This window comes from Gobius niger (assembly GCF_951799975.1).
Source record: "Gobius niger genome assembly, chromosome: 17".
Lineage (NCBI taxonomy): Eukaryota > Metazoa > Chordata > Actinopteri > Gobiiformes > Gobiidae > Gobius > Gobius niger.
The window spans coordinates 18,171,169-18,185,735 of NC_136868.1; the positions used below are offsets into that span (position 1 = coordinate 18,171,169).

Consider the following 14,567-nt stretch of genomic DNA (forward strand, 5'->3'; position numbering starts at 1 on the left):
CCAATCCTGGCCATATTCGGTCTCCAAAGTTATGTCTCCGAAAAAAAGTACACGCAGAAACACGAGCTTCAAATGAAACGCGCTGCTCCGAGAGCTTCAGCCTCCGTGTGCAGAAAGCGAAAGTGAAACTACCGCTTAACGAGCGCATGGCCTGCACTGTAGCGTGTTTTTTTTTTTTTTTTTTTTTTTTTTTTTTTTACTTTGCTGCTGTACCATTTCTTTTCTATTTTTCCTTCCCTCCTTTACATTCTATAAAGCGGCTTTGAAAGCATTGCCTATTGTATTCTACAGATATAAATACTGTCTAATAAAAAACAACGTATTCTTTTTTAGATTGCACTTACACCATGATGCACCAAACCACCTCTCCTGCACCGTCACCCGAACCGTAACAGCTGAACCCCTAATATTAATCCATAGGCCTACATGTTCCACTGTCTCTTGAATTCTATTCCCTGAGTTTATGGAACATATTGTCGTTGTAGTATATACGAAAGGAGTACAGGTGCATCAAACACTCCAATTGCAGTTTGTTTGAAATTATTTTTAGCATTCATTATTTTACACATTTGTAGTGGCCATAGTTTTAGGAATGGGTTGGGAACCACTGGTCTACTTACTGCGGGTCTACAGCTATTCTGACTGACGGGTTATAGGGACTATACTGGACATTTCTGTGTAATAACTCTTAATCTCTGAATATCAAATGTGGAGACTAGCGAGGCCCGGCCGAAGGCCGGGTCTCAGCTAGTAATATTAGATCAAATGACTGTATAAAAACCTGAGCTGCAGAACAACTCCTGTTAGCTCGCTACAGATAAATACATCTTACACCCAGCTGTGTCAAAATACCCTTGTGTCAAACAGTAACTCCAGTAATTTACTTTTCAAAATCTCCATTAGTTTCCTACAGTGTAATGGAATGTAATACTCCATATATCAACCAAAGCAGAGCTACTGCCTCCCAGCATTTGTGCACAGCCCTGGGTAACACTGTTCAAATGTGCCTAAACACCTCCACTGATGGGATCTTATCTGCAAAATCCACAGCTGCCAATCACAGAGCTGCAGGTGCAGAGGAACAGCTGTGTCTCTGTCAACCTCAAAGACCAGTGCAACGCTCAAGGATCTTCTGCTTCAAAAACAATGGGAGTTAACAGGCGTCTGGGGCTCATCCAACTGTGGCCACATGACTCGATCCTCTCAACAAGCTGCTCTGATGAGAGGTCCTTGAAACATCACACCACATGGTAGTGATCAGGAAAATAATGACAAGCCCAAAGTTCAAACTTCAATTTAAACATGATGCAGAGTTCACTGCAAGGTTTTATAGAGGCGGACCTAAAAGATGGATTTCACATTGTTTGTATTAAATATGATTATAACTATCAAACCACCTTTCCCAATAACTGCAAGCTGAGAGAGATAAACTTACCTGTTTGTGCATCTCAATATTCAGCCCGTAGGACATCTCATAATACTGGAATAAAGGAAAAATGACAAAAAATCAGATCAATTTAATACCTTTTCTGGTTTACATTATAATTTCTCTGACAGAAGTTGAATCTAGCCCTTACAAGTTGGTGTACTCCAGACAGACCGCACTAAAGACTAAACACTAAACCATATTCTGCCCATATTGTCTGAATTCCACCATTCTGTCTTCGACAGCCTCCAGACTGTAGAAATGAGTGCCTGGACACAGTCAGACGGACGGACAAAAGGCTCTAAAGAGAGAAGGAAGTGAAGGAGAACGGCGGAGCGCAGTGGTAGAAAGTTCCGTGTTAATGAGAGGCCACCCTCTGGGCGTCCCTCTGTTAATCACCCTGTGTCTGCAGCCACTGCCTCTGTCACTGCAACACAAACACTCACAGCTCTCACCACACACTTCTATCACTCTCTTGCTCCATCAGCACAATTGTTTTTTGCCCAGTCCCACACTGACAATATCATGTGTTTGTGCACAGGCACGTGCACAGAGCACACGCACAGCGTTCAGCTTTTGGAGCTCCCTAAAGTAATTACAGCGGCTGGAAATGGAGGTGCGGCCAGTGACCGGGGGAGAGGGCCGACCTGACAAGCTATTAGAGGAAAAAAGGGGGGCACAGCCACTGATGGAGGGCACGCATCCTAATTGTACAAGTGTGTGCGCAGGCTTCAGTGTGCACTGTGGTTGTACTGAATCTATGAATGTTGAGGAGAATCAAAGAACTACAAACATATAGGAGAATATACTGTAGATTTTTTCAGTCCAAATAGAAATAAATCCCCCTAATTAGAGGAACACTTGTGTTGAGCGGAGTTGTGCGGCTCATGTCTGTCCTGTAAATGAGGGTTGTGTGGAGTGATAACAGTTTGGCTCTCTGCGGTTAAACCTTCACACAAACAGACAGAGCTGAACTTTCCATAAACCTGAGCGCTGCTCTTGGCACAGGCTGCACTGCGCTGTCTGCTTTCTCTAGCCGTTTTCTTACAGTATGTCACATACTACATAAAGGTCATGCAGCTCAACTCACACACCTGTGCCATCTGGCCCCATTTTCATTCAGCACGTGAAAAATCACAGCACAAAGTAATTACACTTAACAACAGAGCCAATTACTCAACCATCAAAAAGGTACTTCATTTATTATCTTCATTTGAACATTTGCTCAGGAGGTGTTTGTGTACACTTTCAAACTCCTTTGGCCTGGAGATAACGCTTAAACCAGGACGTTTCCACCATTTTAGCTTTCACATTCTGTCTGCTCGCCAAAGCTGGAGGAGTGTGGGAGTGCAGCGCACACGCCCGCCTCTGTGTGTGCGAGAGTGTGCGCTGCTGCCTGACGGTGGAGAGAGCAGTGCGGCAGTACAGATTAGATGAGATTAAAGCCAGTCAGAGGATCAATTAGAGGCAAAACATCAGACAGCTACACGGCAACGGCCAGCAACAATGAGATTAGCCCCGAGTGCAGCACTGAGCACATCTGTGTGTGGTGAGAGTGTGCAGTTATACAGCCACCGGAGAGAAACAGGCGGAAAGCACACACTTATCATTATACAGTTAAGTACAGTGAACAAGCCACTCTTCACAAATTAACCCCCAGGAGGAGTTGGAGAAGCCTGGAAGGGTCTAGAAAGTAATCCAGAGTAGACTTTTTATACAAACGGTGTGACATAATTTTTGTTTATAAACCTGATTTTTCTCCCCTCAATATTAAATATTAAAGAGCTTTTTGAAGGTATTTGATAATAATATCAAACACACAAATATACAGTAGAAAACCTGTTTTGTATCACCAATGTCACATTCTAGAGACGTACAATCTTATGAATTTTGGAATGCCTTAAATTTAACTGCACTGTATATAAAATACGCTATGGCATGGACTTCACTGCCTGTAGGGGAATTCATAAAAGTGAAATCTTCTTCTGGGAGAGTTACTGGGTCTACAGTTAGAGGCCGAGTGCCCCACAGATGTACCCACTCATTATAAAAGAATGCCCCACGTTTAACACCTTCAAGACTATTAAAAATCTGGTTAAAGTACAATCAATAATGTATGTCCTGGTGCATGATCGAGCCATGTGTTTTGTGTGTGTAGCCGTTGCTGACAATGTGCACCTTACCCAGGGACAACAGTTAAAAAGTAAAAAGATGTTGGTAGCTGATGTTGTAACTTACCATGATATAATGACGCTGCATCTCGGACTTCTCACTGGCCAGCTTGTCACATTCGAGCTTGAGGCTGTGGACAGAGGAGCCGGAGTGAGGGCTTGTTAGTGCGCCCTGCAGAGTTGGCTCTGAAGTGCTGACTGCAGGTGACTCTTTCTCCCTTCATCATCATTACCTTCACTTCCACTAACGGCCCTGTCATCACCGCCCTGTCTTTGGCTTCAGCCCCTGACCGCCGCCTTTGCCGCCCTAATAATCAACACTCAGGGCCAGTTTACGCGGCTAGAAGAGGTCATTTTCAAACACAGAATCGTTTCCAAAAGTCTGCTTCCAATCATGCGTGAAGAGGCGGTAAAAAACAGCCTGAAATAGCGTTTGAGTTTTCCGAGCAAACCCATCGCAGTGACAGCCATTAGCGGTAATCATGTCTGCGCTGATGTCATGCAAGGAGACAGGACAAAGGAGGACGCGTCAACAAGTCGCTGTGATCGTCACGATGAATCGACAGAGGTTAAAAAAAAAAAAGAAGAGAAATGGCGGCAGGAAAAAAGCCCCACAGTGAGATTTAGTGAAGCAGCTGGTTACAAGCTGCCTGTGTCAGAGAGCTTTATCCGACTTGACGACCGGATGTGGCTCAGATCAGATAAAGATATGCGCAGGCACACGGCAGATAGGCACAGATTCGGCATCAGTCTGGAGTTGTTTGATGCTGTGTGGATATTTATGCTGGAACGTTCTCAGCTGTCTACAAGAACGACAGCTCGATCACTGGGAGGCTGACTGAATCCTCGTGGCATTAGCTCCACACTGATGTACTTCAGTATGGCACACGGTGTGACAGGTGTACGACTACTGCAGGTGAAAGACAGAACTATTTACTTTAGAGTCAGAGGAATTGTGTGTGGCCAAAAAAACAGTACAGTACAGTAATCCATTGAAAATAGTCTTAAGGTAGAGAGAAGTCGCCCTGATCTGGAAGTGACGGCTGTGACTGCTCCAGTGCGAGAGGCCTGAGGTGTTTTCAGACTTTTAAAACTATTTCAGAATCCTTCAGTCTTGAGATTAGGAAGTATAACTTAAATATAGGGGCCAAGAAAACACCCATAGAATTGCAGACACTATTTAATGTAGATACTTATACAACGGATTGGTGAACAAAGAGGCTATTTAAGTAGACAGGATCAGACCAAGTTTGGTGACAAAAAACGAAACAAGTTTGGTCTATGAATGTGTATCGGAGTGTGGGCTGGAGTTCGAGAGTGGAAGAGGGGCATGGGCATAATGCAGGATTACAGAAGGATTAATGAACCAAAACACCATTTCAAGCTTTCAATGAGAATGTACATTTTAACTCGATTAAAAGCACAATAAAGTCGATGTTTAAGCCCGATATTGGGATTGCGTCGTCAAAACCGTTATGAAGCTTTTGGGCACTATGTCAGATGTATCAGCAGCTCACAGTAGCTCACAAAAAACATGGCGGATTTTACCCTTAATGTAAACATTAGATGCAGAAGTCTGTTCATCCAAACCTTTTTTTAATCATTGTGTAACTGTGCTGGCTTGGCTGTGGGTAGTCATGACAACGGCTTCATTGCTGTCAGCCTACCTGGGATTGGCTTTGTGCCTCTGATTGGAGCGCGGCAGCCCCCGGGCCTGCTCCGCTGATCTCAAACGACACTTTGATGGAGTTTTATTGCCGATCCTTCCGTTTCTAAATCGCTCGTGCTGTCATCTTTATTTTGATTTATGTATTCCCTGATCTATTTATGCACGTGTGCAGGGTAGAGGAGGAGGGGAAGACAGCGACAGCTACGATGCTTGCTACTATACCCCAGGGAATGCCTGGGGAGCATTTGCCTTTTAAAGCTTGTGCAAAAGACAGGCACAACACAGCAGCCGAGCTCTACAAAGCCTCATCTGTGGCTCCCAAGCCCCCGCCCCAATCTCCTCTAGCGAGTCAATGGGCGCTGTATGCATGTTCTGTACACTCACACAAAAAGGTACTCTTTCAACTGTGCCCCGGCGCTCTGAAGAGGGTTAAACGGCGCTGCTCATCGTAGTGGGAATTACAAAAACCAAAGGCGAGGAAGGCGGCGCGCATGGTGTTATGGCGGCTTCACAATCCTCGGCAAACAAGAGCGATCAGACCGGAGCAGGGATTTCCACACAGTATGCCTGGCTTTCATGTGCGTTTGCCTGTGTCTGTGTCGGCTGAGGCAGGCCTGCGGAGGGCTGTGGGAGAACAGGTACAGAAGAACAAACCCAGCTCCTCAGGAAGGAAAACGGCCTTCAAAGGCTTCCACAAAGACACCTCTCACAGCGCAGTAGACCCCACGGCGCCCCCCGCTTTATAACTGCTATCAAAGAGATCAGCTAAGGTCGGCCCAGGAACTTTGCGAGTGCCTCAGACTGCTGGCACTGAGGCTGTATTCAAGCTGTAAAGAGGCATCGACAGCTCAGGGCAAATGAGATTGATTTAGGAATAAGTCAGAGGAGGTTTCTTCAGAGTGGAGTTTAATGACTTACTGCGTTTGTGAACTGGCCTTAAATTGTTATTATTTTATCTTGTGCTGTAATGTATTTGACAAAGCGGCTTCAAGGACTTTGGGTTTGATCATTACTAGTTAGACTGGCAAAGAAGTTGTATAAAATATATCCAAATGAGCCACAGTTTAGACACGCACTGTTTCCAGTCGTATGCAGCCTTCCCTCTTGCATGGTCCTCGTCCTCGTCCTGCCGTGGTGGAGTTTACAGAAACATTCATAAACGTCACTGTTATTATGGTGTTGTGGCGGATGCACCGCGTGCCGCACTGTCTTCGCCTGTCAGCCTTCCGCAGCCCTGACACACGACTGCACGTCCCACGTGAAGCGCACGGAAACATTGTTTTTACTTCGTGGTTTGCTTCACCGTGTTACTACAGCCGCCCACAGCTCAGCCGAGATCACAGGCCTCACCTTTTCAAAGGAACGGGTGTTCAGGAGCAGGGAAATGACTCGCTTTGATTTATTTATTTGAAAACAATAATTTCACTATTTTGACACGTTAACACATTCGCTTCTCCCATTCCAAAAGAAGACACAAAAACACCTTCGTTTTGGAAGAGAGAAGCCTTGGCATATCAGCACAACGCCATGTTTCTTCATTGCCAACATAATTATTCTAATCTAATAATAAAAGCATATAAATCACAGACACGCTGTTAGCTATTGGAGCCTGTTCCTACAATATACCTCTGTTAACGGCTCCTGGACTGGTTTGAATAGAGCGTTCTTGCTTGCTAACTCTCTGCATATGTTAGAATTGTACGTTGTCTATCCTTTTTATTTCTATTAATAAAACTCGTTTGTCTAGTCGACAAATCAAAAAGTGATGACTCCTCGACAAGTACAACAATAAGATAATGCATTTCATTCCACTAACCATCCAGGCAGTTTTGTGTACTGTCGCAGTGCAGTGGTGTGTTCACCTGTGGTACTGTGCCTGAAGAAACTGGAACTCATCCTTGATTCTGTCACACGAGTCTGAGGTTGTAAACTTCAGCTGCTGTGATGAAGCCTGCCAAAAGGGAAAACAAAACACAATGAAAATGTAGCAAGTTTTAAAACCGCACACCTGTAATACCCGGCAAGTTCACTCTGGCATCATGTTTAGTACCAAGGTCTTAAGGCAGTGGTTCTCAAATGGTGGTGTCTTTGGTTAATGTAGAGACAGCTTTGTTTATGCAATGTCTCCTTTTCCAGGGTATAGTCATATATATTTATTCAAAAACTTCCTCAGTTGGTCATACATTTTGCTCTGATCTACCTTTACATTAATACACATTTGATTCCTGTGAAATAAAGAGCTGGACTTCCTCTTTTAAAGGGAATACTAGCACTGCTGAAGTCTAGAGTAATTCTGGCCACACTACATTCTCCGAGCACCGGTCGAGGCCCAGTGTGTTGGAGCTCAGCAAGTCTCAAAAATAAAAGGACCACATCTCATTATTTCCCAGCAGGCTGCGTAATAGGTCAGGTAGGGAAGAAGGGAGAAAAATGGAGGAAATCGACATTTGCTATGCCACTACGATTGAGCAGGCATTAAAAACCATAGGATATTTGATTGCAGCACTTACAGGAGGCCTAGATCGGCGCTGTTAGCAATGACCCGGCGCTTTGTACCCTGCTTCCCCGCGGTTTGTCGCCCACTTCATTTGGAACTACAAATAGGCTGCTTCACATTCATTGAGCCACAGCCAGAAAGTAGGCTAAGCAGTGGCGCTGCTTCAGGTCGCAGATAGACCTGCTGGCTTCAAAGGATAAATTAGCTCTGCTGTGTGGCGCTGCTTCGCTTAGACGTGACAAAGGGTTGGAAATTCTGGTACCATTTAAACTTAGGAGACAGACTATAAGAACGGCACGGCGGAAAGTCATGCAAACTTGTTTTGGATTAACCATACATACGTTATGTATTAAATGTTGTAGAAAAGGAGTGAAATACTTTAACTTTATTGAAGTTGTGGATTGGCTCAAGGCTTAAGATTCATCTAATTTAATGAATCTGTGCTAAAAGTGTAACTAAACCAACTTTTTTCCTGATAATAAACTGCATTCACCTTATTCTGCCTAGCCCACTTTTTCCGTTTTTTGCTTCGGATCGGCACTTCCATTGTATTGACACTTCTGGTAAAGCGCAAAGTTCGTTCATTAAGCAGGGAACGAGGGAGAATGTTTGTCGCTTCGTAGGTTTTGTGCAAAATGTGTGCTTTTTATTGGATCAAACTCATTGGCCAATCGGCAGCAACTGCTCCACTAAAAGTCTGTCCAGTTCACGAACAACTTCAACAGAAACCATTCCAGATTGATATTGTTGAGCTCATGTTATTTGTACTGCAGAAGCAATCTGGCTTTTACCAGGTTGCTAGGATTTTGGACAAATGGGGAAGAGCGGGGTGGGTTTTCGAGCTACTAAGAGACTAGCTTAAACTGAGAGGTCATGAGTGTGATGTCACATGCGGCTTATGGATGCTCGATGGCGGCTGCCTGAAAGGTGAGTAAAATTAAAAAACATACCAACTTGTGTAAACTTTTTGGAACTTGACTTTCCTTTATCATAATTTCCAGGATGAATAGTCAGACTCTAAAATGGCTGAATGGGGAACATTGAGTCAAATGTCGTGGACAGGGTTGGGTCACACAGGAGATCTCTAAAAAGTGATGAAGAAGTGGTGGATGGTCTGTTATTGTGGGTCTTATCAGAGGAAGACCTTATAAGAACTTATTAATCCAGAGAATGTTGTTCTCATGCCTCTGCTCGCCTAAGTACCCCTTTATATGTAAGTAAGTGGTTTCTTTGTCACTGATGAACAAAATTGCGTTCAGGTTTTGGGTTAGTCCACGCAGGAGGTACTGACAGGTCTGCTCTGTCTATTATGTTTCCTATAGATCTTAGTGGTCGTAGAGTTCAGTACTGACGAATACTATGTTCCTGTTTTTGTTTTGAAAATGAGTTTTCTATTGAAGGACCTGCTTCATGTTTCAATATTCTATCTTTAACCAAATAAACAATAAAAACTGTGTAAGCTATCACCTTGTCATAGATAAATGTCATGTGTCTACCCTTCAGAATAGTGACCCAACCCTCCCTGGTCATTTTCTATTGAATATTAAAGCCCCATTTAGAGGCATCTACACATAGTTCTGCAGTGTGAATATTTAGTATCTTGGTAAAATGTCGAAAGCCTCGGCAGCAAAGCAATAATTTGTCTTATGTGATCCGACCCACTCCGCTCTCCCCTATTTAAATGCTTTTTATGCTGACAGCTATTGCAATTGATATTTTATCAATTTAAAACAAGATTAAATTCACAGAACACATTTTAAACATGTTTGACAGGAGCTTTTGGAAAAACTGAAATGGAACGCAAAAATAAAACAAGCATTTTTGTCTAAACGGGTTTCACATACATGTATGGACTCATGGAAACACATTTCTTATCTTTACAAATTGCAACCATGCAAGTTGTGATTTCGATTCAGCTGTGATTAGTTTTAATCACTTTTCAATGTCAAAGCGATTTTATGAAAGAAAAACATTCCAAAAAGCAACAATTCCTCCCAGTGTAGAGAGGCTTGAGCCACCACACAGCCAAATGTCAGGAGGAGAGCTGACATTATCACACTGCCACCATGAACAGACAGTCATAATCCACGCAGAGCTGCTGCTGCTTGGAAACAGGGACTGCCAGTGTAAAGCACAATCACCTTCCCCATTATCTCTGCAGCCACGGCGCGCGCTCACCAACATCCGCTCAGCCGCTCGGTCGACACGCGGCTGCTCGCTCCAGGGAGCCGCTCTGACAGCTCTGTTTGTGTGCTCAGCCGACAGGACCCCTCCGCCTCAGGGCCAAGTTGTTGCCCTAGATCCAATATCCACCCTGTAGCGCTGCAGTATGCAAACCGCTTTAACTGCTCCAAGTTTGTCCCAGTCAACAGCCTCGAGGTCGGACATGTTGTGGAGCAGAGAATTCAGGAGAGAAAAGTACTGGCAGAAAACAAGCTATATACAAAGAAAGACCTGAAAACTTCACTCTACACTTTTTCTGTTGGGCATCACAGCGTTAAAATTATGCTCACCATTCACAGCTATCGCACCTTGTGTCCTTTGCCTGATGTCCACACATTTGTATGCTCTACAGTTTGTAAACAAACCCCACATGTGGAAATGGCAAAATGTTGCAATTGTGACCGAGTAAGGAACTTCTCCGTGAAGACCTGTGGAGAGGAGTTGGTGTCACAGAAGGAGAGCAGCTCAATTATAATAATATTATATATTTCAGATTTGAGAAAACCAACGTGGAACAAAAGAGTTTGTCGTGCTGAAACCAGATGCAAAAGCAACATTTCTTATCGCTATAAAGTTGTATCAACAGTAAAAGAATTACTACTGACGGCAGTGTGAGGCCTGTCAACTTCATTCAAAAAGAGAGGACAAGGCTGCGACAAGCGGAGGTGCAACTGGAGCGATGTAAGTAAACATTTATTACAGCAGCTTTGACAGCCATGAAAAGTGCACATCGTTTGGTCGATAGATTATTGGACAGTATAAAGTTCTGTAGCAACTTCAGTATGGCTATGCTAACTGACTGGAGTCTACTAGTAAGATGACATTCTGCACTCATTAAGTTTACAATTTAGGTTTTCAGACATAATTGCACAAAAAAAAAATCAATTAGGGTGCTCATCACCCTAATTGATTGCTCATCACATCATCATCATCTCTTATTTTTCTCTTAAACCAATCAAAAAAGCACAACATACACATTACAAGGAGCAAAAGCCGATCATTTACGCATTCTTTACTCATGCAGCATTCTCTCATTTACAGATCAGATTTGTATTACAGGGAGTCATTTGTTTTCAACAGGTAAATTAGGTGCAACATGCCTTCATAGCTGTAAATAGTAGCTGTATGCCATTTACAGCTTAAGCCGGGTGCACCATTTTTACCGTCTGTGACGAACGATCACAAATGTTAGGTTTTGGCTCAAAATCTTAGGTCGTAGGTCGTAGAGTAAGACAGGGACAAAGATTTAAAATAGAACTGTCGTACGAGCAATCTGAGCTGTGAACGACATCAGGCAGTAAAAAAATAATAATAATAATTTGTGTCACAAATACTTTCAAATCACTATTGACAAATCTAAAAACACATGCAACTCTTTTATCTGAGTGTAATATCTTGATTTAATCATGCAATGCTTGATTATTTGTGTATAAATGTAAACGGTGTGAAGTTGTTCCCCTGCATCTTGACACTCTTGAAAGAGAGATTTTTAATCTCAATGAGTTTTACAGGATTGTCCCTGCACTTTTCCACCAAAATAAACCCCTCTAGAATGCGGCACTTGCCTCAGCTAAACACATGCCGTTTGACGCCTGAAACTGCTCCAACAAAAGTTTGGTTGTAGCTACGATTGTCTCTTTGAACCATCGCACAGAGGAAACGAGTAGACTCAGTCAGGATTTTACAATCCCCACTTTGTGCAATGTGATCTAAAAACTCACTATTTAGCACCTGCCTAAATAAATGACTCCCCCTTGTGATTCTGATCAACCAGAACTGACTGTTTTGAATAAGCCAATTAACTCATCCACTTCAATGTGACTCATCACAACAATTACACGTCAGGGCAAACAGCATGATTTCCCTTTAGTTTTGGTTAGTTTAGTTAAGGAAACAGGAGCCACAACAGAGAGCAGAGTGACAATAGACTGACAATGCAAAGCTTATGATTAGTGCCAAGCACGTCATCTTCAGCAAACTCAAGTTGTGGAGACCAGTTGCCCTCAGAGCCCTTAGTCGCCCATAGTCATTGTACAACGAAATTGTGTTCAGGTGTTCGTCTTGAGCCGCACCACCACAGTGGGCAAACCTGACCAGCATGTTTTTGGAGGTAGGGGAAACCCAATCCCCCCAGCAGCGCTCTACCCTCAGGCTGGGATTTGAAATTTATTGGGACAACCACATCCCATCTCCAGATGCACTGCACAATTTATACTATGTTCCAACAGTTAAAAGAAAGAAACATTCTTTCGACCTGATTAACAATTGGGCTTTGCCTTTGAGTCTTTCTGTAGCATTTGCTGTTCATCCTCAAGTTATATCTGGGCTCACTCTACACACACCCCACCAATCCCTCTCCCCATCAGTGGCCAAAACAAGGTTCTCCACAGGGCCTGAGAGCCCACAGCAGATGGATGCCCATAATGTTAATGAAATACTGCGGTAATATTGTGACACATACCATCTGCCGTGACAAAAAAGGTGCGGGCGTGTGTGTTGTGCGAATAGAAAACTGGGGATGGCCGATGCTGCGACAGGAGAGAGAGAGAGTGCTCGTGTATGAGACGGCCTCGACAGTCAATAGGGGTGTGTGCATGTGTGGGCTGATGATAAGACTAAGTGTGATGCTCGGCTGCCAGAGGAACAAATATTCACTACGATGAATCATACACAAGTGTACGGCAGCCCACAGCCCACACACACTTACTCTGATGCCAAATTTGCATAGCCCCATTCACGAGCACACAAACACACACATGCACCTAAATGTAGGACAATCTCTAATTTGATTCTGCCCCGCTCCTTTGAGACGTAATTAAAGCATTAAAAAGCTTTGTGCGCTGCAGAGGCAATTGAGACAGTCTTGAGCGAATAAATGGGATTCATCGTTTCAGGAAATTGCTGCCCCACCCCCCCAACAGCCCACTCCTCTCCCCCAGTCCCCCACTCTTCCTGGACTCATCATCTGGTCCAATCCATGTGAAATCTACTGTGAACCATAATGTCTGCTTTAAATAAGAATCTCGCTAAGGCTGTTTCTGCTCCACAGATCAGCTGACAATGGCAGAGGAGAGAGATTACAGCGCTGGCTCGGCTTTATGAGCACAGCTCCTAAACGCACTGATTAGACACACCAACAAAGCGTGAATACGCTACATGTATCCAGCGGAGTCTTTAGCCCAGGGTAAACACAGACTAACAGCTGGAGGAAACGTCCTCAGTGGAAATCCCAGCCTGAGGGCAGAGCGGCGCTGGGGGGATTGGGTTTCCCGGAGCACTGCCTGGCTGTTTACATCTCGGTCCTTGCTGAAGGGGGGCAGGGAGCGCTGCAGCCTTGGCATTGTAATCGCTCACTAATGACTGGATGTTATCGCACTCCCACTTTCAAATGCATGGTACGCGCGCTAACAGTTGGCCGATTTCTCAACGCCAGCCTGTCGGTTTGCACCATAGCAACAGTCCCAAGGATGCCATTTGAGCCAGCCGCCTTCTCCGTCCATCACAGCCGTGCCCAAGTGCGGAGGAGGTCTGTGAAGGCATCATTATTCAAGAGGATGGACAGCGGAAGGTGGATGTATACATTAGGCCGAATGCACATGCAAGTCTAAGGCATAATCTTACAGATCTGAGACGTTAAGTAAAGTTGTACAGGAACTTTAGAAGAGCTGAGTTTAGATCAGGACACACACAGCTGCAGGTACAAAGGAGAACTGGTCAGCTCCTTTAAGGCATTTGTATCAAACCTGTGCTGTCCATCGCAGTAACTTAAATGCCTTCATTTCATGACCAAGTGCTGCTTGTGTGTAAACAGTAAAAGCCTTTAATTATACGAAGCAAGAATCCTGCATCCAACTGTTTGAAACCAAAACAGCTGTTGCCAATATAAATACCTTGTTTATTATTCATTAGTTTGGACCATCACAAGAATAAGACGGTGTTGCTAAGTGGAGAAAGATAACCACATAATACAAAATTTCAGTTGATTTAGTTTGGACTGTAAATTGTGCATATGGCCTGATCCACACAGCATGTGATGACATCCTCCATCTAAGAATAACAGTGTCCAAACAGTTGCATCTAAATATCCTGGATTAGTGTTTGGACTAAGTATATGAGCCCATTGATGTGGGGGTCAGGCCGACTGGCCCCGGTCCAGCTCTGTCTGGAGCAGCAGACCGCTCCAGTGTACATGTGTGTGGCTGAGGAATAGGATTGTGTTTTCAGCTGCTCTGGACAGGGTTTTAGAAGTGCACAGAGCCTAATCCTGTTTGGGCCAGGAATTTGATTTTGATTATTATCTCACAAACCAAGGCAGGGCTTACCCCATTTCTGTCGCGTTATGCCACCACACACATACACCTCCCACTTGCAGCCCAACAGATTTGACCTCGTTAAGATGCTTTAAAGAGGATTATTCTACTTTTATCACTTTGAGTGAAGTGCCTGTGCAAACATAGGCTTGGCATGGCTAACCCCTTGCCTCCAGCCTCTTCTGCAGAACTATCTGACCCCTGGAGCAGAGTGGCCAAGCTCCATTGGCCAAGCTTACAAACACACAAACATGACAGTTAAGCAGACTGC

General features: G+C 44.1%; 1 protein-coding gene across 2 annotated transcripts in view; it reads right to left on the minus strand.

The window, feature by feature from the left end:
* The window catches only part of tle5 (TLE family member 5, transcriptional modulator), a 31,561-nt gene that overhangs the window by 7,974 nt on the left and 9,020 nt on the right, over nucleotides 1-14,567 (minus strand). For both annotated transcript variants that reach the window (XM_079574607.1, XM_079574606.1), the window contains exons 2-4: nucleotides 7,129-7,217; nucleotides 3,665-3,728; nucleotides 1,436-1,480 (exon numbers count right to left, since the gene is read on the minus strand). In XM_079574607.1, coding sequence (XP_079430733.1) covers nucleotides 1,436-1,480; nucleotides 3,665-3,728; nucleotides 7,129-7,217 — 198 coding nt within the window. The remainder of the gene's footprint in view (nucleotides 1-1,435; nucleotides 1,481-3,664; nucleotides 3,729-7,128; nucleotides 7,218-14,567) is intronic.